General features: G+C 34.3%; 3 protein-coding genes across 7 annotated transcripts in view; 1 reads left to right on the forward strand and 2 right to left on the reverse strand.

Moving 5' to 3' along the window:
• LOC108732053 (uncharacterized) overlaps nt 1–12,725 on the reverse strand; it is a 14,699-nt gene extending 1,974 nt beyond the window's left edge. The window contains exons 1-3 of one of the 2 annotated variants that reach the window (XM_018462674.1): nt 9,903–12,725; nt 8,410–9,009; nt 1–216 (exon numbers count right to left, since the gene is read on the reverse strand). In XM_018462674.1, coding sequence (XP_018318176.1) covers nt 1–216; nt 8,410–9,009; nt 9,903–12,572 — 3,486 coding nt within the window. In that variant the 5' untranslated portion in view covers nt 12,573–12,725. Of the gene's footprint in view, nt 217–6,364; nt 9,010–9,902 lie in introns of those variants that run through there. The other variant, XM_018462673.1, reaches the window with a different exon arrangement.
• A 4,159-nt stretch (nt 12,726–16,884) lies between these two features.
• Nucleotides 16,885–22,304, forward strand: LOC108732046 (ER membrane protein complex subunit 2). 3 transcript variants are annotated; one of them, XM_018462655.1, is made up of 8 exons: nt 16,885–17,255; nt 17,710–17,823; nt 17,913–18,063; nt 18,140–18,283; nt 18,384–18,540; nt 19,217–19,312; nt 19,391–19,564; nt 22,232–22,304. In XM_018462655.1, exons 1-7 carry the CDS (start codon nt 17,222–17,224, stop codon nt 19,562–19,564), a joined length of 870 nt encoding a protein of 289 aa, XP_018318157.1. In that variant the 5' UTR covers nt 16,885–17,221; the 3' UTR covers nt 22,232–22,304. The 3 variants fall into 3 exon arrangements, with proteins under 3 accessions (XP_018318157.1, XP_018318159.1, XP_018318158.1); XM_018462657.1 differs by lacking the exon at nt 22,232–22,304 and adding an exon at nt 20,671–20,798; XM_018462656.1 differs by lacking the exon at nt 22,232–22,304 and adding an exon at nt 19,809–20,188.
• LOC108732045 (tRNA (guanine(10)-N2)-methyltransferase homolog) lies at nt 20,267–24,151 on the reverse strand. 2 transcript variants are annotated; one of them, XM_018462653.1, is made up of 9 exons: nt 23,996–24,151; nt 23,502–23,567; nt 22,814–23,062; nt 22,536–22,670; nt 22,212–22,475; nt 21,961–22,099; nt 21,564–21,762; nt 21,315–21,441; nt 20,267–20,503 (listed from the first exon to the last, which is right to left on the reverse strand). In XM_018462653.1, the coding sequence occupies exons 1-9, from the start codon at nt 24,068–24,070 to the stop codon at nt 20,342–20,344; spliced, it is 1,416 nt and encodes a 471-aa protein (XP_018318155.1). In that variant the 5' UTR covers nt 24,071–24,151; the 3' UTR covers nt 20,267–20,341. The 2 variants fall into 2 exon arrangements, with proteins under 2 accessions (XP_018318155.1, XP_018318156.1); XM_018462654.1 differs by having other exon boundaries at nt 23,494–23,567; nt 23,996–24,068.
• Between the last annotated feature and the right edge of the window lie 498 nt (nt 24,152–24,649).

Below are 24,649 nucleotides of genomic sequence, written 5' to 3' on the forward strand. Positions count from 1 at the left end.
GTCCATCCCCGAAAGCCCGGGATGTATACCGCAGTCCAACATAATTTTCTTCCCTTTAAATTCTAACATGATACATGACCTACCGACTTCCTGGCCTGCACCAAGAGGCCGGATCGAGAGCAAGTCGCTCTCCTCGGCCGGCACTTGCGTGTCGCTTTTTCTCTTCGTCGACATTTTGTCAAAATAGTTGATTCTCCTTAATGAATTATTCCGTTGCTATTTTTTTCTTATATCGTATGTTGAACTTCTTCAAAAAAGCGTACGTTAAGCGGCAAGCATTTTGAGGTTATGTAACGCACAACAAACTCGTGAAACAGCCTGTTCTTTTTAATTGGACTTCTTGCCACGGTTCATCCTTCTTTCTTTTCTCTCCACGTTGGAAAGAAAAAGAGAAAAGATGAATCGTGCAAGAACTTTAACTAAAAAGAACAGACCTAATTCTGTTCTTTATAGCTGCACTATATTATACTTTCTACACTTAAAATGAGATAATTATGAAGGCTGTATTCCAAAATTCACTGTTAGTGCTGAAAATGTATAGTATACATGTAACGTAGACTGTAGATTTTCAGCGCTGGCAGTAAATTTTGGAACACAGCCATAATTAGATGTAATTAGACGTTGAAGAGAAAGAAAGAGAGAAGATGAAAGTACAAGGTCTGTTCTTCATTCCTGAAGAACTATACTCTCTGAACTAATGCACGCGATGTAATAAGGTCTGTTCTTTTTGGCTGAACTTTTGCAACAAAAGAAAATGAAAGATGAATTGTTGCAAAAGTTCAGCCAAAAAGAACAGGCCTAAATTAAAGCGAAACAAAATTTATATAAAGAACAAACCTTCAGCTTCTGGCATACGGTGTATATTTATCCATATAAAATCATGTATAAAATAAATCACGCATTATATGCATTAAAAATATTGCAGCACGCAATATTTTTAAAACACTTTTAAAAATTCCGTATGATAATAAAAAAAAAACGATTTAATTTAATCCCATTTAGAATCAATAGAAAAATAATTTTCCTATTAGATAAGTTGTTGAGTATAATTCCTTTATTATTATGTCGCAAATAAATTAGTCAGAGAAGTCTTCGTACAATTTTAAAATATTTCTAGAGTTCAAATTTAAATAATTGATAGATGATTTAAAATACAGAGCAGCTAATTTTAATACTAATTAAAATGAATGTTAATATTTTTTTCAAATTTTTATATTTTCTTCTAAACGGATTATACGCATTCAGACAGTTTTTGATATACTTACAAAAAATTTGTTTACCGTAAGAAATTAATTAAAGATACTTGATCTGTATAATTAAATTTCTCATTGATCTTTAAGTTTAAAAAATGATTAAATTTCTTTTCACAATTGATATCTTTTATTAATGTTTTAATCGTTTTCTTTACTTTAAATCACACATAGTGCAGGAATAAATATCACAACAAATTATTTTTGCTTAATTTTAGGAAATTGAACGTACGTATAATATAAATTATAATTAGAAGCATTATCTTATACAAATATTAAAATATTCCATTCTGAGAAAAATATATTTAAAATTGTTTTTAATTAACTTTTGGTGTTTTTACAAATAAATATTTAAATGTATTTTCTTAAAATAGGATTTTCATTTGTATGATCCTTATTACTTCAGTTTGCAAACTATATTTAATGTTGCAAGCGCAGGGTATTGGTGTAAACCAAAAAAAAGAGAAAAAATGAACTTATTTAAAAACGTACCTCAATACATAAATTTTATTAAGGTATACATATGTTGATTTATTGTTTTTTTTTCCTTTTTAATGATAATGTTATCCTATTTTTTAATCTGCTTATAGCATAGATCAAGTTTCGTATGATACTCAATTGCCAAATCAATTCATTGGCCCTATTATAAAATAGAACTGATGTACATATTTACATTATTTACAACAATGTTCGTTATGAATAGATATAATATGAATAGTTTAACTAAACAATTGCACATTTGGACGTCGATGTTGGTTGCAGGTGGGCTCCCAAATTATCTGAATACCCATCGCATATCAAATCATTTTTAAAACGAGTAAACTTAGTGAAGACGACAGAGGAAACTAAACGTGCAATCGCTGTTTATGTATGTATTATTGAGAAAGATTTATGCACGATGTATTAAATTTAACTAATTTGACAGATGAACGATGGAGTCGATTATTGAGGGCTACCGATGCACTTCTATTTCCATACATAGACCATAACGAAAAATATTTTAACCCTTTGTGCTTGAATATTACCTGCAATAGGAATACTATATGTAAAGGTTGCAGTATTACAAAAAACACGCCAGAATACACTGAGTGTTGTAAAACGCGCGAATAATAGGACATATATTTTAGAGATAGATTTTTTCTGAATCAACATCGATTTTCCTTCATTAAAAATCTTAAGAAAGTTTATTCTTCGTTGCTATTTCTAGATACAACATTAGATATGTTGATTTAGTATTCTTCAAATTTAAGAAAAAAGAATATTGTTAAACTAATTCAAATTTAATAAATCATCATGTGAGAAAAACTGTATTTTTTCTGAATTCTTTTATTTTTTATTGTATGTCAATTGTTAAAATCAGTTAAATATTCCTTCTAAAGAAATTCGATATCTCAATATCAAAAGAATCTATCTCCGAAATATTCACGCCTAGTCACGACACCAGTACGATATATTATTGCAAAGAATTAAATTTACTCCTCACAAATATTCTGACTTTCTGATTTATCCTTATCAAGTTATAGATTAGAGTTGTAAAACGTCACATTTACAAGTTACAAATCTTCCCATACAAAGTTATACACACAATAACGAATTCGTTCTATCTTTTAATCGTGATGCACAATTCCATTTCTAAGTAGAACCTTGTGACGAAAACTGAATCTATTTTTTATCAACCACATTTCACTTTCACTTCCACGCTGCTCGAGTACATTGTAACACTATATCTATTTTAATGATTCACGTATTCACAATATATATATATATATATATACACACATACACAGCATCCTTTTTCTTATTTTATCACGTTCATATCTGCGATTGTTTTCAACTTGAGATTGTTCTTATTAATGCACAATGTATATTTTCTAGAGTTAGTTGAATATCTTCTGTCAAAATTTAATTTACTGAAGTGATATTTTCCTCTGGTTATTCTTCTTACATTAATTGCCAACGAGTTATAATCTTAGCTGAGCAGTGTTTTAGAAGTAACATAAGGTAAAATTACTTGCACACTCACACTACACGAAATATCCCTGATACTGTCGGATAACAAATACTTCGAGTACAAAGGGTTAATATTCTTTAAATAGACTCCATCATATATAATACATAATACATGTATATGTAATACATTCTAACTTTTTTTGCACAATTTGCCGTATTAATGTCTCTAGATTTAAATCGAAATATTTATAAATTTTCACATAACGTTTCTCTAATACTTTACTAGTCATTCCTGATTGGTCGCTTCTTTTAAAATTAATAATAGTTGAAACTCGTTTTAGCAGACGATTTGATTTATACAAAAATCAATCAAACAATCGATAAATGTAGCCAACACATTTCAATTAGTTTTATCCTCTTCAATATTGCTCCCTTAGATCAAAATAACAAACAGCCATCCAATTTTGAATGTGTTTTTCTAACTTTTCATAAGTATATCTACGTAACTTGACACTGTCATATATCTACATTATAAGACTGGTCAGATTTTGCAAACGACATGTGGTTTGGCATATGTGATGTGCATTTAAAAAGTAGAGTGAATATCAGAAGAGAGTAAATCCAAAATAATCGATTTTAATATTTTTATGTCGTCGTAATCAATAAAATAAATTTTGTAAAACTGATGTATTTCAGAAATAGTAACAACATAAAGTTTTACACTGCAATAAAAAAATTAATATAATTTTAAAATTAATTACTTTTTTATTTAAAAATGCATAATGTTTAAACTTGAATTTTTAAATAAAACAAGTACTTGACAAAAAATTTGCTATTTTATATATAATGGGATTCCAACTTATATTTAAATAACAAAATTAATTACATATAATTTGATTCTATATATGAATATACTTTTTCACTGATTTTGAAAGTACAAATCTATGATCATTCTTTTGAAATTACATACTTCTGTTTTCATACGTAATATTATTGCGAATTATTCGTCGCAATGAATGACTGGTATTAAGCTAAAATAGAGGAACATGACTATTTTGATTCGTATTAGAGAGCAATATACAAAGAACCAACACCGATCAGTCTTGAAATTATAATAACCAATAAAATACCGGTCTTATACACATTGCAAAATATACAAATATAGAAGAATAACAACTAAGATTTTCGTAACTATTATATGATAGTCGATAATTATAATATTAATTTATAGGCCCTTGCATAGAAAATTGATCGCAATTCAATACGAGTCGTCTCATGCTTATATTGGGCTCATATTGGACAAACGATGCACAGAAACCTGTAATATATGTATGCTTCTCGTGTAAAATAGATATTGTAAAAATGAAAATTCTTTACAACCATTGACACGTAAAAGTGCTGTGTACCTTTGTAAATATTAATTGGATTAATTATCTGTATATAATAATTAATTACTATTAGTTGGCAAATTGTGTTCTTTCATTGCGTAGTAAATTTTCCTCCGCAAGAACTATTCGAGAATCTTTGTGACATATATTATGATAGTTAATCTTCATTAAAAATTTTTATTAGCTTAGGTAATTGTAGTCTGAAGTCACTGGACCTACCTAATACGCAAATATTTAAAACATAGCACATAACATAATAAAAATCCCAACCCCCTATAATCAAGTTGCTTGATAATACGAATATATCGTAGATAACAACTTTCATCCTTAGATATCTTTGCGGAGTTACATTTTGCAAAAAAAAAAAGAAAGAACAAAACGAAAACAAATAAATACGTAATACTCGGTTTAGAATAAAATTTAAAATTAAAAAAATTTTAATAAGGTAAATGTCCTCGTGACCGGACATGTACCTATATCCGGACGTTTACACAAAATTTATTATTATTAATCTCAAATGCTTTTTTTATTACTGTATTATAATTTGTTTGCATTTAAATATTACAATTAAATTATAGTATTACGTTTTAAAAAACGTATTTAAGATTAATATTAACTTAAATAAATATTAGTCTCAAATGCTTTTTATCTTAAAGATCAATTTGAATTAGTTGTCTTTTGTCATTAAAGATCTATTTATATTAATATTTCCCGTTAGCATACTAATTTTTTTAATTGTGATAGGACACTGGGACAATTACGTCTGGATGTCCGGCCGCTGGTACATTGACGTATTCTATTACTTATTTAAATATTTTAATTAATAATTGTTATAAGTGGGTTCCAATAATCTTTCCTTGCTTAAGGGAGTCTCGAGTTTTCAAATGAATACAAGTTATATTAAAAAAACCTTTCTAATATTATAAATTGTATTATTTATGACAACCTACGTTTAAACATCCGGCTACTGGGACATTTACCTCATATAAATTGTATATGAAACGTTTGTTCAGTTTTTGTTTCTTTTCAATGTAATAAATTACAATGTGTTGCAATACGATTATCCCTACAATGTATTGGAATAACATTGTCAGGATAATACAATTAATGTATATGTACACATATTTTTTGAGAAATTTCGAAATTGTTATAAAACAAAGAAGTCTTTAAAATGCCTGCATGCACTTGCAATAATCTTGAACAGGATTGGCAAAGACTGTTTTTTTTAAGAATAAAATGTTTCTTCTTAAATATGTTTTTAATGCTTCAAATATACTTTAAATAGTATTATAAAAAAACATGTTTAAAACATATTAAAAACAACAGCATGGTTTAAACTGTTTAAAACATGTTTTTTACCAACCCTGATCTTAAACGCTTGGATATCTATGGATTTCTTTTCTTTTCTTCCTTTTTAAGTGCTTTACGATAAATTAAACTAAATCACATTTTAACATAGTTTAAACATCATATGCATACAAAAGATGGTATGTTAATGAATTTCTTAGAAATAAAAAAAATACTTCATATTCATTAACAAAAACCTAATAATGATGTAACAGCTACTTGATAGCAATTTGATAAAAAAAAGGAAAAAAGAAGACTTTAGATAAGATAAAGATTTACTTGTATAGAATTAAACGACACGGACGACAAAGTTAATGTCTCCGAATTATATTCTACGTATGGCAATGCTTAAAGTGTTACCATAAGACACTTTCGAATATATAAAAAATTCATGTACCTTTATAGTATAATATTAAAAATGTACGGCGCGTGTATAACATAATATATACTTGTATATACGAAATCGAATAAAAACTCTTTAACAGTAGACCCAGTGCTTTAGACTCAGCACTCGAATACCGTTACGACGACTTAATTGTTTTCATTGTCATCTGCGCGTATACGCGTACAGCCGTACATATTCGTTAAATATTTTCCTCTGTGAACACGCGTACGTGTCTCTCCGATCGAGTACAATGGAAACGTCGATTGCCGTTATCTGTACGTCGATCGGCGCTAAATAATCTTAACTAAATTTCGTAGTACCGACGGTAATTGTAGCTATATAATTTAGAAGAAGACAGCGAATTGCTAACCAGTTAGCATAACTGTCCCACGTAGAATTCAAGTTGAACCAAGCCAGTTCGAAAACCGGTTCAAAACTAGGATTAACACCGTTGTTACAACTTCGACGAGTTCAGCTTCTAACATGCTACAGGCACGTGGAAAAGCATCCACAGAGCGTGAAGCACGGATATATAAGAGCAGGTATTTTTACTCACGTAAAAAAAAAAAAAATAACTGATTTTCCTGAGGACGTTATGCATTTAAACACAAGGTAGCATATGATTAAACTACTATAATATTAAATAGTAGTATTAGTAAATATACCTCACACAGAAAGCTTTGTTTCGTAGGCGAGGTGCTAAAATCAATATGCCATTTTATGTATCTTAACTTCCTCAGTGTGATCACAATTTTCTAGTAGAAATGTGAGTAAAAGTACCTTATATTCTTACATCGTGGTCCTAGGGAAAACTCGTTACCCATATATTCCATCAATACCCGATCAAAGTGTAAAAGTATAGTTCCAGTTTCCTGAGAACTGTACGCTGTAATCTCGCTATAAGTACAGCGCGAGTGATCGCGCTGAGTCGTTCAACTCGTCCCGACTGCAACAATGAGAGCGCCAAATGAACGTGGCAGAACGTGGTAGATGATCTGGCGATTCTTATTCAATTCTCAGTATTTACAGGCTCGCGCGCGTGATGAATTCGCACGTGCTTGTTGTGATTGGATTTGGTACCGCTGGACTTGCCGCAGATGTGACACGTGTACGGCCGCGCGCCCGAGTGTACCCGCAAATGCTCTTTGAGATAGTACGAGCGGTGAAAGGTCTTGTTGCACACGTCGCACGTGTACGCTTTGTTCTCCTCATGCTCCTTCACGTGTCGTAGACAGTTGTACTTGCGGATGAACTGCGCGCCGCAGTAGTTGCACGTGTACGGCCGCACGTTCCGATGGGAATTCATGTGCGCCGTGTAGTCGCTATGACGGTAGAACGCCGCGCTGCATTGGTTACATTTAAACGGCTTGGTGCTGCGTGCCGCGTGCGTCCACTTGTGTAGCTGCAGATTCCACTTGGTGCTGAACGCCTTGGAGCAGACCTGACACTCGTACGGCCGCTCGCCGTTGTGCACACGCATATGTACCGCCAGTGACGATCGCAGGTAGATACACTTGCAGATCGGGCACTCGACGTTCTCGCTTTCGCGCTGAGCGTCGGGAACGAATCGGCGATTATGGGCGCGACGCATATGACGTGTCAAGCTGGCCATATGGATAAATCGCTCATTGCAGTACGTACACGCCTTCGGCTTCTCATCGTGCGTCTCCTTGTGCCAGGCGAGCTTCTTCTTCGTGTGGAACACTTCACCGCAATGGCATATATAATCTTTGAGCTTCTTCTTGATGTTAAGGTGATGCCTGTTTTTATGCTGGGTTAAGTTCGAATATCTGCGGAAAGTTTCATTGCACAGACTACACCTGACGGGCGCGTTGCCGGTGTGGCCATTGGTGTGCTCCTCTAGCTTTTGCTTGGTGAGGAACGCCTTGTCGCACACGGTACACGGGAACGGTTTGATGCCCAGGTGACGTTTCATGTGAAGCTTGAAGTTCTGCTTGCGATAAAAATACTTGCCGCACTGTCCGCACTCTAACGGATGTATCTTCAAGTGAGCGTTGAACAGAAACACTGATGGAAATTCCTCGTTACATATCTGGCACTTGGCGGTCTCGCGTATGCGTTTGTTCACGTCAGCGATATGCATGCGTCGGTGATGCGCCTGCAGAGACTTCTCGCTATTGAATCGCTGATCGCATATCGTGCAGACCACCTCAATGTTCGACGGTATCACCAGATTCTCGCCGATTTTCTGGTCGGCCTCGGCCTTCGTCAAACTGTCCGATCCGGGTTGTGACGGTGGCTGCAGCTGGTGCAACATCGGCTGCTGATGATGGTACATGTGCTGTTGCATATGTATACTCGGCATGAATATATCGTCGAACATATTCATGCGACTATCTAGCAACTTGATGTCCTTCACTTCTGGCTGATCCAACTGATCTCTACTACTACTGGGCATTGCATCCTTATGCACCGTTGTGCTATGAACTCTACGTTCCTTCGGACAATCAAACACTTCGGTACAGTGGGAACACTTGAATGTTCGTTTGGTCGGTGTCTTTCGATCTCGATCCAGAAACAAACTCGAAGTAAAGTGTGTGGCCAACGATCTACTGTCCAACAATGGCCCGCTGATCTCGTTATCGGATCCTTCCGATTCTTCCCAGCTTTCTCGAGCCAGCAGATCGTAAGAGGTGGACATACGCGAAGATTCTTGACCCATGTACAACTATACAGTAAAAATGCATTTTAGACAGAAGAATTATATACAGGGTGTTTCCAAATTAAATGGCAAAACTTCGGGAGCGTGTAGAGGAGTAAAAAACTAAGAAAAAAAGTCCTATAGACATATGCTCCTTTTTGCTTTGTTTCGCAGGAAATCACGAAAAAAGAAAAAAATAATACATATTTATAGGTATTCATCGTTGTTATTTTTGAATATATGAATGATAACAAGAGATTTTACATTTGCCTGTATTAATAGGTTTATCACTATTTAACTTGTACAACTTTTAGCTACATTTATCTTTATGTAATTTATATATGTATATATACACAAATTATCATGTAGCAGTATTGTAACATATAATTTTATAAATATTTTTCGGCTATACAATTCTATATTATATTACATAATAGAAACAAATAACAAAACATTTAAATATGACAATTTTATGATAATATCGATAAAACGATAACAATTAAAATATCAATAACTTCATAACAATTTCACAATAATTTTAAAAGAATAATACAATAAAATGTATAATAGTATTGTTCCTTTTAATAATTGGTATTGTATATAGACATAATCAGCATATTTTAATAACTGTAAAAGAATCAATTTAATAATTAAAAAATCCTGTAATCATAATATTTATCATAAAATAAATATAAATAAAAAAAAAATTCCTTTTGTGTTGTATCTTTTACTAAATACACATTAAACAAATCTGCAGATGCAGTTACGAATTAAAACATTACGCAACGTCTTTGCAAATACAAAAGATGACTACAAATGCCGAGTTGTATAAATAATAATAAAAATGCAAATAAAAAAACTGTACATACAAAGAACCTGTACTGTACATAAAAACATCAAGAATAATATACATTACAAACCTGCCATGCGGACTGCTCCGTGCATCCATTGCTCTCTTGTTCTGATAATTCGCCCCTAGGCGGCATAGTTTCATCGGCACGCATATTAATACTCTTCACCTCCTCGTCGATACCTATTGCACCCTCGCTACTTGCCATAGATTGCTGGCTGGTCGCACTCACCGCTTTCTGGGACGAGTCACTTATAAATGTACTAGGAACTAATATTTGCAGTCCGTCGAATTCAAAGACATTCATTGGCCCGGCGTGAGCATCTTCATTTATATTGAGCAGTTCCATCGATTGCTTCGGCATCAATGATTTGGCGGAGTGAAAGCTTCTGGATTCGGTACTGGTTGTGGGATTTATTGATTCGGAGAGATTCAAGAGGTTTTGAGTCTTGGTGCTGGTCGTAATGGAATATGACTCGTGCATCAAGACGGATGACTGTGAATGTATCACGGGAAATGAACTAATGTGCTCGGTTATCACTGATTGATGGTACGCGTAACTGCTACTCGATTCTTGAATCTTTGCGACACTTTCGCACACCGCCACCTGCGTCTCCTGACGCTGATTATCAGTCTTAATTTTCTCCTCGTCTACCTGTGAACAGTCGATCGGATCTTTCTCCGCAGCGTTACCTATGCCGTTACTATCCTCGTCGTGAGTTGCGCTATCGCTGTCCACGTGATGAAACGAATGCATGGACGTGGGTGAACATGGCTTGCTGAGATCCTTTCTAACTCTCAACACAGAAATGCCACTGATTGTGGACAACGGGGTGTGGGATCTTACGCCACAATCCGCGAAAGGCGTGTGAGGACTGGGAATCTCGTCGATCTCCATGTCCGCCTCGTCAAAATTGTCCTCCTCATCGATCTTCTCGTCCTCATCCACATCCTCGTCGTCCTCATCGTCGTCATCGTCGTCGTCGTCGTCGTGCATGGCCACGGTGTCATCGAAATCAGTACGGAGACGATACACACTGAGATTTTCGCACGATCCATGCTCCGATCGCAAGCTATAACGACGGACGACCTTGCGGCTTTTTCTTTTCGCGACTGGAGACGCAGGAGCTGAAATACTATATTTATAATTATTAGAATGAAAAGTTCTTTGCAGTCTGTCCAGCGCTTCATTCATTTTCGAGCAGTCTATTGTATGTGACGAATAAGTTTTATCTAACAATCTCAATTCGTTAGCCAAGGAATTGCTTGAGTCCCATTTGTCCCCTTCCTGCACGTCGGACAATATATGATCCTTCTCGTGGGAATCCGGAATGACTACTGTATCATGAATCACGCTCTCCTCCCTATCCACAGTGATTTTTTCTTTCACGTCCGCCAATTTTTCCTGATCGTTTTGTATATTACTTTCTTTCTGAAGAGAAGCGTTATTGAGCTCCGTTTCCATTATGGTTATCAAATTCTCTAATTTTTCTGCCGAGTTAAACTCAGGTTGGATAGAGTCTTTCAACGTATCTATTACTATTAGATCCCGCGGTGATTCAACATTATCGTGTACGTTGCTGCTGCGACTTGCTGCTCTATCGTCACTCATCATTTCCGAGTCATGTTCACAAGCCACGGACTCAATGTCAATTGTGGGTGACATTCTATCGGATACATTCACGTATTCCTCTTCGATGACCTGCTGTGTAAACTGTTGTGTTTCTGGTTGCTCGTACGTGGCAGATTTACACTGTAAGTCTGTGGTCGAAATATTATTTGATGGCTCATCGTCCACCATGTCTGGCAATACACTCTCCACTTTCTCATCGGTGTTGTCTATAGCGCAAGAGATTGTAATAGATCTAGAAATAGCATTGTATTCGTGCATGGTGCTATCATCGGGAGATGTAGAACTCTGTGCTTGCTGTCCCCGATGATCGATTGACAGCGTGCCGTTGTCGCTCTCGTCCCTCGTTCTGATGGATGTATCCTCGTTGTGCAGCACTGGCGATGCCGAGAGGCTTACATCCGGAATAACTTGTCCGGATTCGGGCTCCGTTTCCGGCAAAATTTCAGGCAGAATCTGTTTCGGCTCGGGACTATTTACAGGAACTGTCAGTGTTCTGACGTTGCTCTCACCGGGCATAGTAACCACTGGCCGAATCCTCGTTGTTGCGCCAGGAACAGCTGCAACTGGTGAGATCATTTGGACGGTGGGTATTTGCTGTTGGTACATACCGTATGGATTGTACAGCATCTGCATCATCTGATTGGCTTGCGGCGCCATCGCGTACTGCGGTATCATCATGGTCCCATTGTTCACGAATTGCTGATAGCTGAATGAGGTGAACTGCGGTGGCATCATGGTACTTATGGGCGGACATTCAAAAATGGGTCCTACAGGATATGGAGAGTGAGTAGAAATATGCGCGTTCTGCGAAACTTGGGAGGACGTATGGGGTGTCTGGATGGAGGTTGGAGGCTGAAGCGCAGCTTGTGGCTGCAATGATAATGGTAATGACGTTGCTGCTGATGCTGACAAAGCTTGCTGCTGCTGCTGCTGCTGCTGCTGCTGTGTCTGTAACGAGGAGGTACTGGCTCTGATGAGAGCATCTATAACTTGTTCCTTGGGATGAGTATCCAAATGCTTCTGTAGACTGATGCCCTCGCGCAAATACAGGGTACACACGGGACAGGCCACGGCCCCGACGGACGTTCCCGCACCGTTGAGCTCCATCGTTACCTACGGGCCGGCGATCAACTTTACACGTACAATCGAACTGGCGACCCTAGCAGAAGAAAGAGCGTTCCACGCGTATGACGAACCAACACAACAAACGGACCTTGTCGTACGAAGGCATCCGCTTCTCGTTCAAGACCGATCGCAATCGTGTTGTCCGTGCGTGTCTCTCTCTTCCTTTCTCTCTCTCTCTCCCTCCTTCTCTCTATCTCTACCCGTGTGCCCGTACTAGCCACGCTTCTCTCTTCGTGTTGAAACGGAATAATCGTCGCCGGGGCGGTCGTCTCGCGTCACATCTCGTCGCCTATCGGGCACGCGGTCGCACACGCACACGGCACAGCTGCACACCGCTGTGCCCCAAAAATATCGACATCCATGGCTGTTCCCGTAACGCCTGACAGCCGTACGCGGTGCTGCGTGTCCTGTGTGCGGTATGCCGCGAGCAGCAACGGCAGTGGCGACGACAGCGGCGGCGGCGGCACTGGCTCGCCGCCACCAGACAAATCGATATCCTGTTAAATCGCCAGCCAGCCACCAGCCTCCCCAGCCTGCCTGCGCTTATTAAATTACACCTGCCTGCACGCGGCGCGGCCGACGCACGACGGACGGACGGACGCGCGTGTTGGGGACGCGCAGCGCGATCACTCCGGAATACTCGCGGCACTCGTCCACCCACACGGTTACCCCCTTCGCAAGGTGATTATCGCGATGGCATGTCTCCTTTCTTTATCCTCCTTCGACTGCACAGTCCCAGCCCCAAAAACACAACAGAAAACAGCGACGGGCGATGATAATTCCGTCTGGGAACGGGAGCGACAAGAGCTACCAGAGGGGCTACGGGCTGACATGTGGCGCTCCCTGGTGTCTTACCACCCATCTCATACATTTTGGGGCGATTACGTGTGTGACACAGAGTGACACCTGTTCCCATTAGTACCGACTAGAGTAGGTGAAATGAGCGTGTCGCGACCGTCGCTAGTATTCGGAAATCGCCATTTTAGATAAAATATGTAATACGTAGCGGTAATTTCAAAACATGAAGGTAACAATAACCACAGTATTATCACCGACGAGATATTATTAAAGACCGACATCCTTATGGGAGTTCGCGTCCTTGTTAATATTGAAGTGATTAAGAGTAAAAAAACTGATAATATTGTACTAATTTTATGATTTATTAGTTTAGTAGACGTGTTTATCGGTGTACGTTCATTTAAAACTCAATAATACTCGATTTTTCTTTAAAATTGTGATTTCAGTGTTATCGTCAAAGTTCGATTATCAACAGAGATAATAACTGTAGAGAAAAAAATTGTAATTTTTCGGCAATATATATAGGATATTATAGATTTACAAATATGCATATTTATTTATAGAGCATTTATGTAATAAAATATCATGAATTGAATAATGTATTAGTCAAATATTTATGTTAATAATAGCAAATTTATATCAACTGTCGATAATGTCAGCGTTCTTCGATTACCTCCGGGCCCTTGGGGCCCTTTTTATACCGCCGAAAATTTGCCCAGGGTTGACAGTCTTTAATAGTATCTCGCCGGTGGAATTACTAACGAGATACTATTAAAGACGGCTGGTCTTACGGAAGTTTGCGTGGCTGTTAAAATTTAATATAATACTAATTTTATGATTTATTAATTTCATAGACAGGTATATATTTTTTAATAAAACTCGATTTTTATTTAAAAGTGTGATTAATGTTATCATCCGAATTTGATTATCAATGGATAATTATAGAGAAAAAAATTGTAATTTTTCGGCCGTATTGGCCGTAACTATGGTTACGCTTACACCGTGCATTTCGGCCGCGGCCTATACAGTAGATGTCCTTGTTTAGCCTGTAGGTTAAACAAAGACACCTATCGTATAGGTCGCGGACTAAACGCACGGTGTAAACGTAGCCTATATGTCGTATGTTGTAATCTGTAAGAATTGACTAATCACATCAAGTATTCCCCTCTCATTCGACGATAAGAAGGGAATACTCGAAAGTGATTGGTCAGTTTTTACAAATTACGGCATACGGTTATGGCAAATATAAACGCTCCTTTAAGGCCGGAATCAGACTAGGCATTGAAAATTGAGGTTGAAGATTGAAGATTGAAATTTGACCAATAAGGACAAAGAAATTTTAGCTCCTTTAGTTTCGATTGGTCAAATTTCAATCTTTCAATCTTCAATCTCAATCTTCAATGCCTAGTCTGATTCCGGCCTAAAGCCCATCTACATCTATCGTAATGTCTCTTTAAGCTGGTTCTACATTAGTCGCATCGCAGCGTCGCAAGCGTGTCGCAAGCGTTGCAGTCCAATCAGAGTCGAGCTAGCCTGATGTTGATTGGACCGCAACGCTTGCGACGCTGCGATGCGACTAATGTAGAACCAGCTTTACGATGATCGTAATGAACGTAACAGCTACCATAAGCTCGTCGCAAGAGTTGACTCAACTTCAACTCTTAAGGTAAATTTTCACAAGCTGCTCAAACCGGCTGTTTATGATATAGTAAAAAAATGGTATAGTAAAAATAATATAGTAAAAAAATTCCCTAGTATGATATGCCTTGTGCACATGCTTGCAAATAGTAACGAGATTGTCCAAAAATTACGTATACGTACTACACTCACTCGATAATTAATTTGCATATGTATGAACAATCAAAGTTGATATCAATAGATCTGTTCGCGTCGCAAGCTCCAACTCGTTTGATAGAGTAATGGCGAGGTCCCATGGTGCGGAACGTATACGCAATGCAGAATTGGCGAAACGATGTCCGTCCAATCGCAAACATTCCGTCAATTGCGCTCCGTCGATATGTCTTTTCTAAACCAATCACGAGCGTTCCACCAATTCCTCATTGCGTTAATTCTGCATCATGGGACCGCACCATGAGAGTATGGTAGGAGCATATTGGAACATGTTGGACATGCGACGCGAACAAACTTATAGGGGAGTCAGCGATCTAGGCCGGAATCCACAGTCCGTTCTTAATCTAAAGCAATATCTTAAGATGCTAATACAGCTCTCTGATTGGTTCATGTACTAACTTAAGACCATGTCGAATCTTGAGCAACGTCTATGGATTCCGTCCCTAGTATTAGATATAAATATCTATGGCCGGTATTCATAGTCGATTCTTATTTCAAGATATGCCTGGTTTATGCTTCGGTCTTAACCCGAAAATCCTAAAATTCAGCCAATGGAATACAGATTTCCGTTAGGACCAATTAAGACTGGTAGCCCTATTGGCTGAATTTTAAGATTTTAGGATTAAGACCGAAGCATAAACCAAGCATAAGTCTTAAGTAATATCTTAAGTCATCAATGCGACCTTCTGATCGGTTCATGACTTCTTAAGAATGTGCTTAAGACGGTCTTGAATATAAGACTCGACTATGAATATCACCCTATACCTTAGGCCCGATTGCACCAACATTACTTTGATTTTAAGCGAGGCTTAGGGTGCAGCCACAATAGAAGGAATAAAGAATTAAGAATAAGGAATAACGATTTCAACTTATCAGAAATCGTATACATCAGAATACATGGTCTATTGTGGCTGCACCCTTAAAACTCTCTCTTCCTCTCTTTCGGCTTTAGAGAGAAACTGAGAGTTTGAAGGCCATCACACGTACAAAAATTTTAGTCGTAATCCTAAAGCCGTAAGCAAATCGGCCAATCACAGTCGAGTGTTTAAAAACTCGAGATCTCAATTTTGATTGTGATTGGTCGATTTGTTTGCGACCTTACGATTCCCATTAAAATTTTTGTACGTGTGATGACCTTTACTCCGGATTTACAATAGAGTTTTAAGCCTTAAGCCGTAAGAAATGGACGAATCAGAGTCGATTATTCTCCTCGATTCGACCGTGATTGGTCAATTTCTTACGGCTTCAGTCTTAAAACACCTACTGTAGATCCGGATTTAGGAATAAGAATAAATATTAAGGTTTTAATCTATCAAAAATCGTGTATTCCGATGTAACTAATTTCTGATGGGTTAAAATCTTAATATTTATTTCTATTCCCAATATTTCCTTTAAGGTTGGTTTATAATAGACCGTAATCTGTTAACTTTTTCCGTAATCTGTAAGAATTGACCAATCATAGTCGAATGAGAGGAGAATAATCGACTATGATTCGTCAATTTTTACAGATTACGGAAAAAGTTAACAAATTACGGCCTTTTAACCAACCCTTATTGTGCGCAGGACCTTAATAATTTCATGAATGTGTAATCGCCAACTAGCAGTCCTCAAATTCTTATGTGTAACGGAAGTGAATAAGCTGTCATCCCTTCTTTCTCACGCTTCCCTTCATGATCATTATTTAGCATAAATTATCTTCTACGCTGTCAAGTGTAAAGAAATCAAGACGCTATAGCTCAGTGCGACATTTCGGCATTACATTGAGTTTTTTGTGCTCTTTTTTTGTTACAAGAAAGTGGAAAGGATTAATTTTTCTTCGTTTCTACGAATGTGTTTAATCCGATAATGTTTACACTGCGTATCATGGGCGCTACGTGCCACATTGCATAACCTCCAGAGTAGTCCAAAGCAGTGTGTGACAAAAATTGTTATCATACTCTTTATTTATTCGCCTGAATAGGTTTTCTTCATTTTACAAAGCGATGGCGGGATGTTATGACAAGCTGTCCTGGACGGGTGAGTCTTTCTGCCACGTGAGAATTAACGTTATCTCATCATGTGTAATTGTAAAATAAATATTAATGCTTTCTACATATTCTTTAAGAAGTATCAATAATATGTTTAAATAATTTTTTTAAAATAAATATGTTATGTAGTAATTTAATCTCAGTGTAGAGAAACTTTCGCAAAAAATTTGCTGAATCATTGTTGAATAAAAATTTGACACTTTCTAATTTACATTTTGATGTACTATTGCATATATTTTATTTCATTTGATATTTTAATTATATATGTTCTATTATTTATGAATTTATGTTGGACATTAAAGTATTTGAAAAATGCTAAATTAATAATTTCCTAAACAAGAATATTATTTTATGTAAATTATTTTATTAAAATCAGTAATATTACATCATTAAAATTTTTATGTGTTTCTAATGACAACTTTATATATATTTTTGTTATACAGAAGTAAGGGACTTACTAAGAACTTGGAGGGAAGATTCCGAGCGACGAAGTAAAGATGTAGTAGACTTCTGGGAAAATACTTTGATGGGAAAGATTGATCGTTTGGGCAATGAAAGTATTCTATCAATATACATTTTCTTATTCTTAAAATTATCAAAAATTATATGTATATCATGAATATATATTTTATTTTTCATTGTTCAGAATATCTGATTCTGGAACAAGTATGTGTAGCCGCATTGGATTGTTACCGATTACCATTAGCTGAATATTGCATCAAAATTTTAATGCGTGCCTTTCCTGGCAGCTTGCGTGTTCACAAGTACCATGCTATGCATTTGGAAGCATTAGAAATGTAATTATATATATCATCAAATATGTAAAAATATGTAAGAATATTTATTCTGATCCTATTGATTGATTTTTTCTAGGTATGATGAGGCAATAGAAGTTTTGGATTCTATTATAAAAAGAGACGAAACTAATGCCGCGCCAAGAAAACGTCGTGTTGCTATTTTGAAAGCTCGAGGACGCATTCCAGAAGCAATCAAAGAGCTTACAGAATATCTGAAAAGGTATTATTTTAACGTACATTTTTACATAAATTTGTATACATTTTAAAAATTATAAAATTATATATTAGTGGTATTATGCTAAATTTAAATTATTGTTTAGATTTATGAGCGATCAAGAAGCATGGCACGAGTTGTGTGATTTATATTTACAAGAACAGGAATATTCCAAAGCAGCTTATTGTATGGAAGAACTTATATTGCATAATCCACATAGTCATTTAATTTACCAAAGATATGCGGAAATAAAATATTCCCAGGTATGTGCGTCTAATATTATGATACTTTTTTATGATGATAGTCACATTAATTTACTTACAAGGGGAACACCAGAACAAATGGCCCAATTTTGCTGTCTATGTATAATAGTTCAGCCCTCCTACTAATTTATGTTAAAATTATAGGACGCACTTCTCAAGCATTCCTGAGAAAAACATATTTAAAAATTGATGTATTGGTAATGTAATATTTTTAAACTCTTTTTTTTCCTTATAAAATTCAACTAAATCGGGGGAGGCCATGGCTGATATTCCTTCAACATCAAACTAATTCTCAATGATTTGATTAAATTTTATATATGCAATAGTTCAGACCTCCTACTAATTCATGCTAAAATTATAGGACACACTTCTCAAGCATTCGCGAAAAAAACATTAAAAAATTTACATTACCATAAGAAAATTTTTTAATGCGTTTTTCTCACAAATACTTGAGAAGTGTACTCTATAATTTTAGCAAGAATTAGTTGAAGGGCTAAACTATTATATATATATATATATATATAAAATTTAGCCTAATCAGAAGGGACTATGTCTGGTATTCCCCTTGTTAGGTTAACAAAAGTTCACTAAATTAATAATATAGATATTTTTAGATATATATTAATGTAAAATTAATGTAAAAAGAAAATTATATAAGTAACGCTTTATTATATAGGGTGGATTTGATAACATGGAATTAGCAAAAGCATACTTCTGCCAAGCTGCAAAATTAAATCCAAATAATATTAGAGCTTTATATGGCTTGTTATTAGTAAGTTCTATTATTATATTATAATGTTACATAGTAATTATGAATAGTATTTACATTCTTGCAAATATTTAATTTCAGACAACAAATAATATTGCAACATCGCCTAAATGTCCTTCATCTAAGAAGAAGGAAGCGATGAAACTGAGTGAATGGGCTAGTAGACAAATTGAGAAACAATATGAAAGTAAAGTTTCAAATGAGGACGTTAAAAATGTAGAACGTTTACTAGGACAATTACAACTTGAAGCTTAGGTATTACGTTATGTAATTATTCTCGTATTTATTTTAATTTTGTGAGAGACATATGTAACCGATATGTGTTTAAAGACATTGCAATAACGATTTCCGAAGAATTTACTGAAGAGAGATTTTAGAAACGTTTTTTAACTCTGTGTAGTTAACAAAATATGATCAGGACATTCGAACAGTATTTTGTAATTCTATTCGTTACGTAATATATGTACATCACGCTCTAGGTAATTTTGTCTTGTTCCAGGTAATTTTGCCAATATCCATGTACAATTGTATGTCGATATATTAATTAATTACTCTATTAATATCATTGTCGAATTTTAAGTGCACCATACGTAATTATCTTCTGAATATACATTCGTATTTCCGTACCTTATATATATATATGTATATGTATTAAGTAAATGTTAAAATTATTGATTTAGCGATCACTCTTTGTAATTTGTTTAATGTCATCGTTATTTCATTGTTATTTAAGTATCGGTATATCTTACATGTTAATGTAATAAAAAACGGCGTTGGACAGATAGGATGATGTGTGCAAAAAATATTTATTTCTAAATCATTGCAATAGTTAACTTTGTTTTCAACTTTTACAACTATTCTGTACATAATAAACAAGATGCAAACAATTGCAAAATTAGTCATATTTTGATAAATAATTTTGAATAATTATATATCTTCTTGCACTGAGAGAAAGATATATAAAATTAAAAGAAGAAATGTAGAGAAGAAAGAATGTATCTTTACATAATACTACATAAGACTGATCTACAGTCATCTTTCAGTAACTTCTTTGTTACTACGTTCCCACTCCTCTCGTCTCTTTGCTCTTTCTGCAGCTTTTCTCGTTCTTTTTTCCTTCCTCGTTTCCTCACGTAATGCAAAATACTTCTCACGAAAATCAGTGAAATTCATAATAATGCTCTCGTCAGTTGCCTGTCAAATATTAAAAAATATTGATATATTGTAGTTTGATCATATCAAAATGCAAGATATTAGAAAACGAGAATATTTTAATTTTGAAAAAGAGAAATTGTTCTTATTTTGTATTTAAAAAATTTTACATTCTAGTTTATTAGAAGATCTGTTTTTTGTTCTTACAGAGACTGCAGTAGAAGTTCTCTTTTTCGCTTCTGCCAAATATCAAACATATACCTATCTCATTTTAAGTTCCAAAAGTGTACTAATTCAGCCACAGAAGACCTTAAATCTTATCTAACAGCAACACAATCAATTGACCTCCGATTTTAATAAGCTTTGGATAATTGTTAAAATATACATTTTTTATACCTGCTGAATTACGTTAAGGTGATAATCTCTCTCAAAAAAATCTTTTTTTCGGAGTAAATATCGTCAGAACTATGAGATAAAAAAATGATTTTAAATAAGTTGTATATATAGTTTCAAGAGTATATTTTATAATTATAATTAAAAAAAAATTTTTTAATTTTTTATGATTATAAAGTACTCTTGACGCCATTCAACTTTTATTTAAAATTTTTTTATCTCAGTTTTGATGATATTCACTTTGAAAGAAAAAAAAATTGATTTTTTCAAAAAAGGTTTTCACTTTCTTAACATGCGACTCAGCACGTACAAAAAAACATATCGCTTATTTTTGTGTTCTATACTTTAGCATATCCAAAGTTTATTAAAATCGCAAGAATTCAATTGGTTGTGTCCCTTGTAAGATTTTCTCTGTGATACAAAATTAAGTAGTTAATAAAATTTTGTTAAATCTTATTACCTCAGGTTCTTTAACTTTCTTGTAAGTTAACAATCTTCTACTGGTGTAGTTGCTCAATATTTGTTCAGAATTGGCTATCAGCTCTAAACAAGAATGTGCTGGTAATTGATCTTCCATATACTGATCTCTAAATCACAAATTTGATATTTATCTATCAATTAGTAAATAATTGTTCAATAATTTCTAATGCTGCAACATTTCTTTTTGTATGTATAAATATTAATTAAATAAATAAATATATATATGTACCTAAACAATGGATACCAACAGACCAGTCTGCCTTGAAGTTTCAGGTGTTTCGCAGAGAAACACAACAGGTCTTTATATATTTGATTCAGGCCGTAAACAATTTTTGAAGGAATATGAGAGGTTGCTTGATGTTCCTCTATCACTGGATTTATCTTCATAGTGCCTATACGTTCTGTAGCTTCCCTTATACCATAAGGTGCTGCAAAAGAAATATTTTTTCTGATAATTGTTAATATGGCTCAATTAGAATAAGTCAATAAATAAAAGAAGGGCAACGAGCCAATTCATTTTTTCTGATATTTAAATTCATGTTATAAAATGTAATTTATTTTATTCGTAAATTTTAAAGGATTTCTATAATTTATATTTGAAGATTTTATGCAATATTTATACTCACGATCTGTTATAATAGCATCTATTCGTAAGTTTGTCCGCCACAATGGATATGAAAAATCTGCCACCACAACATCAAGATAATAAGAACTCATTCCATATTGATGCATGTTTGCTGCGATACTCTCGTCTTTTTCCCTTGTCTGACACATTCAATACGAAAATTCCTCAACTATTTTTTTCTGCTACTTTGTATATTAAACTGATATTATGCCTGATAGAGAAATAATAATTGAACTCTTGTTAACATGATACCTTTTGCGATATCCGTGTAGGCCTCGTACGGCCATGAAGCATCAAAAAATCGATATCTGTTCCAAATGTATATCCTCCAAATTGAGATGCAGCAATTAACAAGGAGCCCGTTCCCACAAATGGATCAAAAACTAAGTCTCCATTCCTAATTTGTGCCTGATTTGCCATTATCAGCGACAGCTGGGGATCCATTGAAGTATTTCCTATAAATTTCCTAGTTTTTAATGATAACTTTTGAATTAACTCTCGCTGACCATCGGCAATCTATAATAAAATGATATTACAGCCTATAAATAATAATTAATATATAATTATATTACTCACCCATTTTCCAAAGAAATATTCATGGGGTTCTTCAGGAATGTCATTGGGATTAAGTCCATAATATTCTATATAGCATAAAGTGATATCCGGATTTTTCAATTTAACTGGACCTTCAAGAGGTAGATAACTGAAAGACTTTTCCAACAACATTGCATTAACTTAATTGTATTACGTTAATTTTCAAATGGATTATTAAATAATTATAATATTTTTAGCAGTTATACTTTATTCAAGTATTTTAAGATTCTTGTTATAGTAATCAAGAAATATCTGCTTACTTCGATTTTATTTATTTTCTCACGTTGCGAGTAATGTTTACAGAAAGTCTCCACTACAATCTTAAACGATTTTTTCTTATCTATAGTCAAAGTCTCCAAATTTTTGATTGAGTAAGCTTTCAAAGAATTGTGTAACTCTTTGTTTTGTTCAGCTTGTGCCCAAAGCTGTAAACAAAAACGCAACGAGACTGCCCTACTTGCAATTTGATGTACTAAATTTTCATCAGATAAATCCACAATCCAATAAGGCTGAAAAAATTTGACAAATTTATTTCTCTATTCATACTATACTGCACATTATTTATTTCAATATATGTTGATAACATTTTCTTTTACTATTATCATTAAAATTTCATATCTTTCCATGAAAGTTGCATGTCAAAGTTATATGCAAGTTTAAAATACAGTTTGATGTTTTTTTTATAATAGCATTTTCATAAATCATCAAATATTTCTCATTTGCAAAATTGTTTTACAACTATTGTTGTTACAATATAAATTACATTAAAAAAACATTTCTTGCAAAGAAATTGCTTCTAAAACTGTTCCAATGGATATATTCCATGATCATCATCATCATATATATATATAATATTATATAATATCTATAAATAAATAATATTATATATAAAATCTTGTTAGGAAAAATATATATCATATATACTTAATAATTTTCATACTTCCTTACATGTTCCTTTGGCCTTGTCATTGTGCATGGTTTAATGTTAAACATGTCAAATATAGATTCAATTTCCTGGAAAATTTAGCTAGAGTAGGAAACAACATTCAATTTTGTATATATAAATTAACATTTATGAAAGCACCTTGAAACAAATTTACTACAAAAACTCAGAAATAACTTTTCTTTAAATATAAAATACAAATATATAACATTTTTGCAAACAGTGGATATAAAAATTAATAAATATAAAAATAACATTGCATTTCTTTTCCTATATAAAATTGATTAAAACAAAAATCTTGTAGTCTATTGCTGTATACAGCTAAACTAAATTCTTTGAAAACAATAATATTAAAAAAATATATTTCTTTTAAATATAAAACGTAGATTTAAAAAAATTTGACATATTGTCGAATATAGTAGAACATTTGAGTTATCATTTTAAGAAATCATTCTATAATATATGAACATTAAGTTTCATGATAAAAAAAATTACTCACGGCCAACCGGAAGTCAACATGCTCGTGGGCAAACCAAAAGAGATACCTTTTTAATTGGTTATTCATTTTTAACATTGCTTAATATCACAAACCGTTCCATCAAACACTATTAAATATGTAATATTCACGCGGAGTTTGTTATTGTTGATAGTAATCTAACCTCAAATTAACCAGTGACTATAAATTCTACAAGATTGGAAAGTTCAACCAGAGGGAAACCTGAAAGGGGTCTCAAATCATCCCGCCCGTCCCGGTCGGTGTAATCAGAAAGAAAGCCTTCTCTCTGGTGTAATCACCGACGAGATACTATTAAAAACCGTTAATCTTAGGTAAATTTTTATCGTTAATAAAGGTTACGAAAATACCATCTAAGTCCCTTCGAGTATCATTTTATCCTTGTCGTTCACAGCTGAAAGGGTCCTGAGGATCCAGAGGTAATTAAAGAGCATTGACATTATCGACAATAATTAATATAAATTTTCGATTATATTAACATAAATATTTAAATAATACACTATTTAAATTGTGATTTTTTTTTATTATATAAGTAAGTATGCACACTTGTAATATCATATATATTGTAGCAAAATTAAGTTCTTTTTTCACAGTTATCGTTTTTATTGATAATTAAACTCGGACGATAACATGAAAATC

This window comes from Mycetomoellerius zeteki, unplaced genomic scaffold (assembly GCF_001594055.1).
Source record: "Mycetomoellerius zeteki isolate Tzet28-1 unplaced genomic scaffold, Tzet1.0 scaffold145, whole genome shotgun sequence".
NCBI classification, from domain to species: domain Eukaryota; kingdom Metazoa; phylum Arthropoda; class Insecta; order Hymenoptera; family Formicidae; genus Mycetomoellerius; species Mycetomoellerius zeteki.

Excerpts from the sequence above, each read along its gene's own strand:
- LOC108732046 (XM_018462655.1), top strand. The coding sequence starts at position 17,222 with ATGGCGGGATGTTATGACAAGCTGTCCTGGACGG. Across the intron at positions 18,064-18,139 it reads CATTTGGAAGCATTAGAAAT|GTATGATGAGGCAATAGAAG; the intron begins GTAATTATATAT and ends GATTTTTTCTAG. Across the intron at positions 18,284-18,383 it reads CTTACAGAATATCTGAAAAG|ATTTATGAGCGATCAAGAAG; the intron begins GTATTATTTTAA and ends ATTATTGTTTAG.
- LOC108732045 (XM_018462653.1), bottom strand. The coding sequence starts at position 24,070 with ATGTTAAAAATGAATAACCAATTAAAAAGGTATCTCTTTTGGTTTGCC. Across the intron at positions 23,568-23,995 it reads ATGTTGACTTCCGGTTGGCC|GAAATTGAATCTATATTTGA; the intron begins GTGAGTAATTTT and ends TAAATTTTCCAG. Across the intron at positions 22,476-22,535 it reads AATATTTCTTTGGAAAATGG|ATTGCCGATGGTCAGCGAGA; the intron begins GTGAGTAATATA and ends ATTTTATTATAG.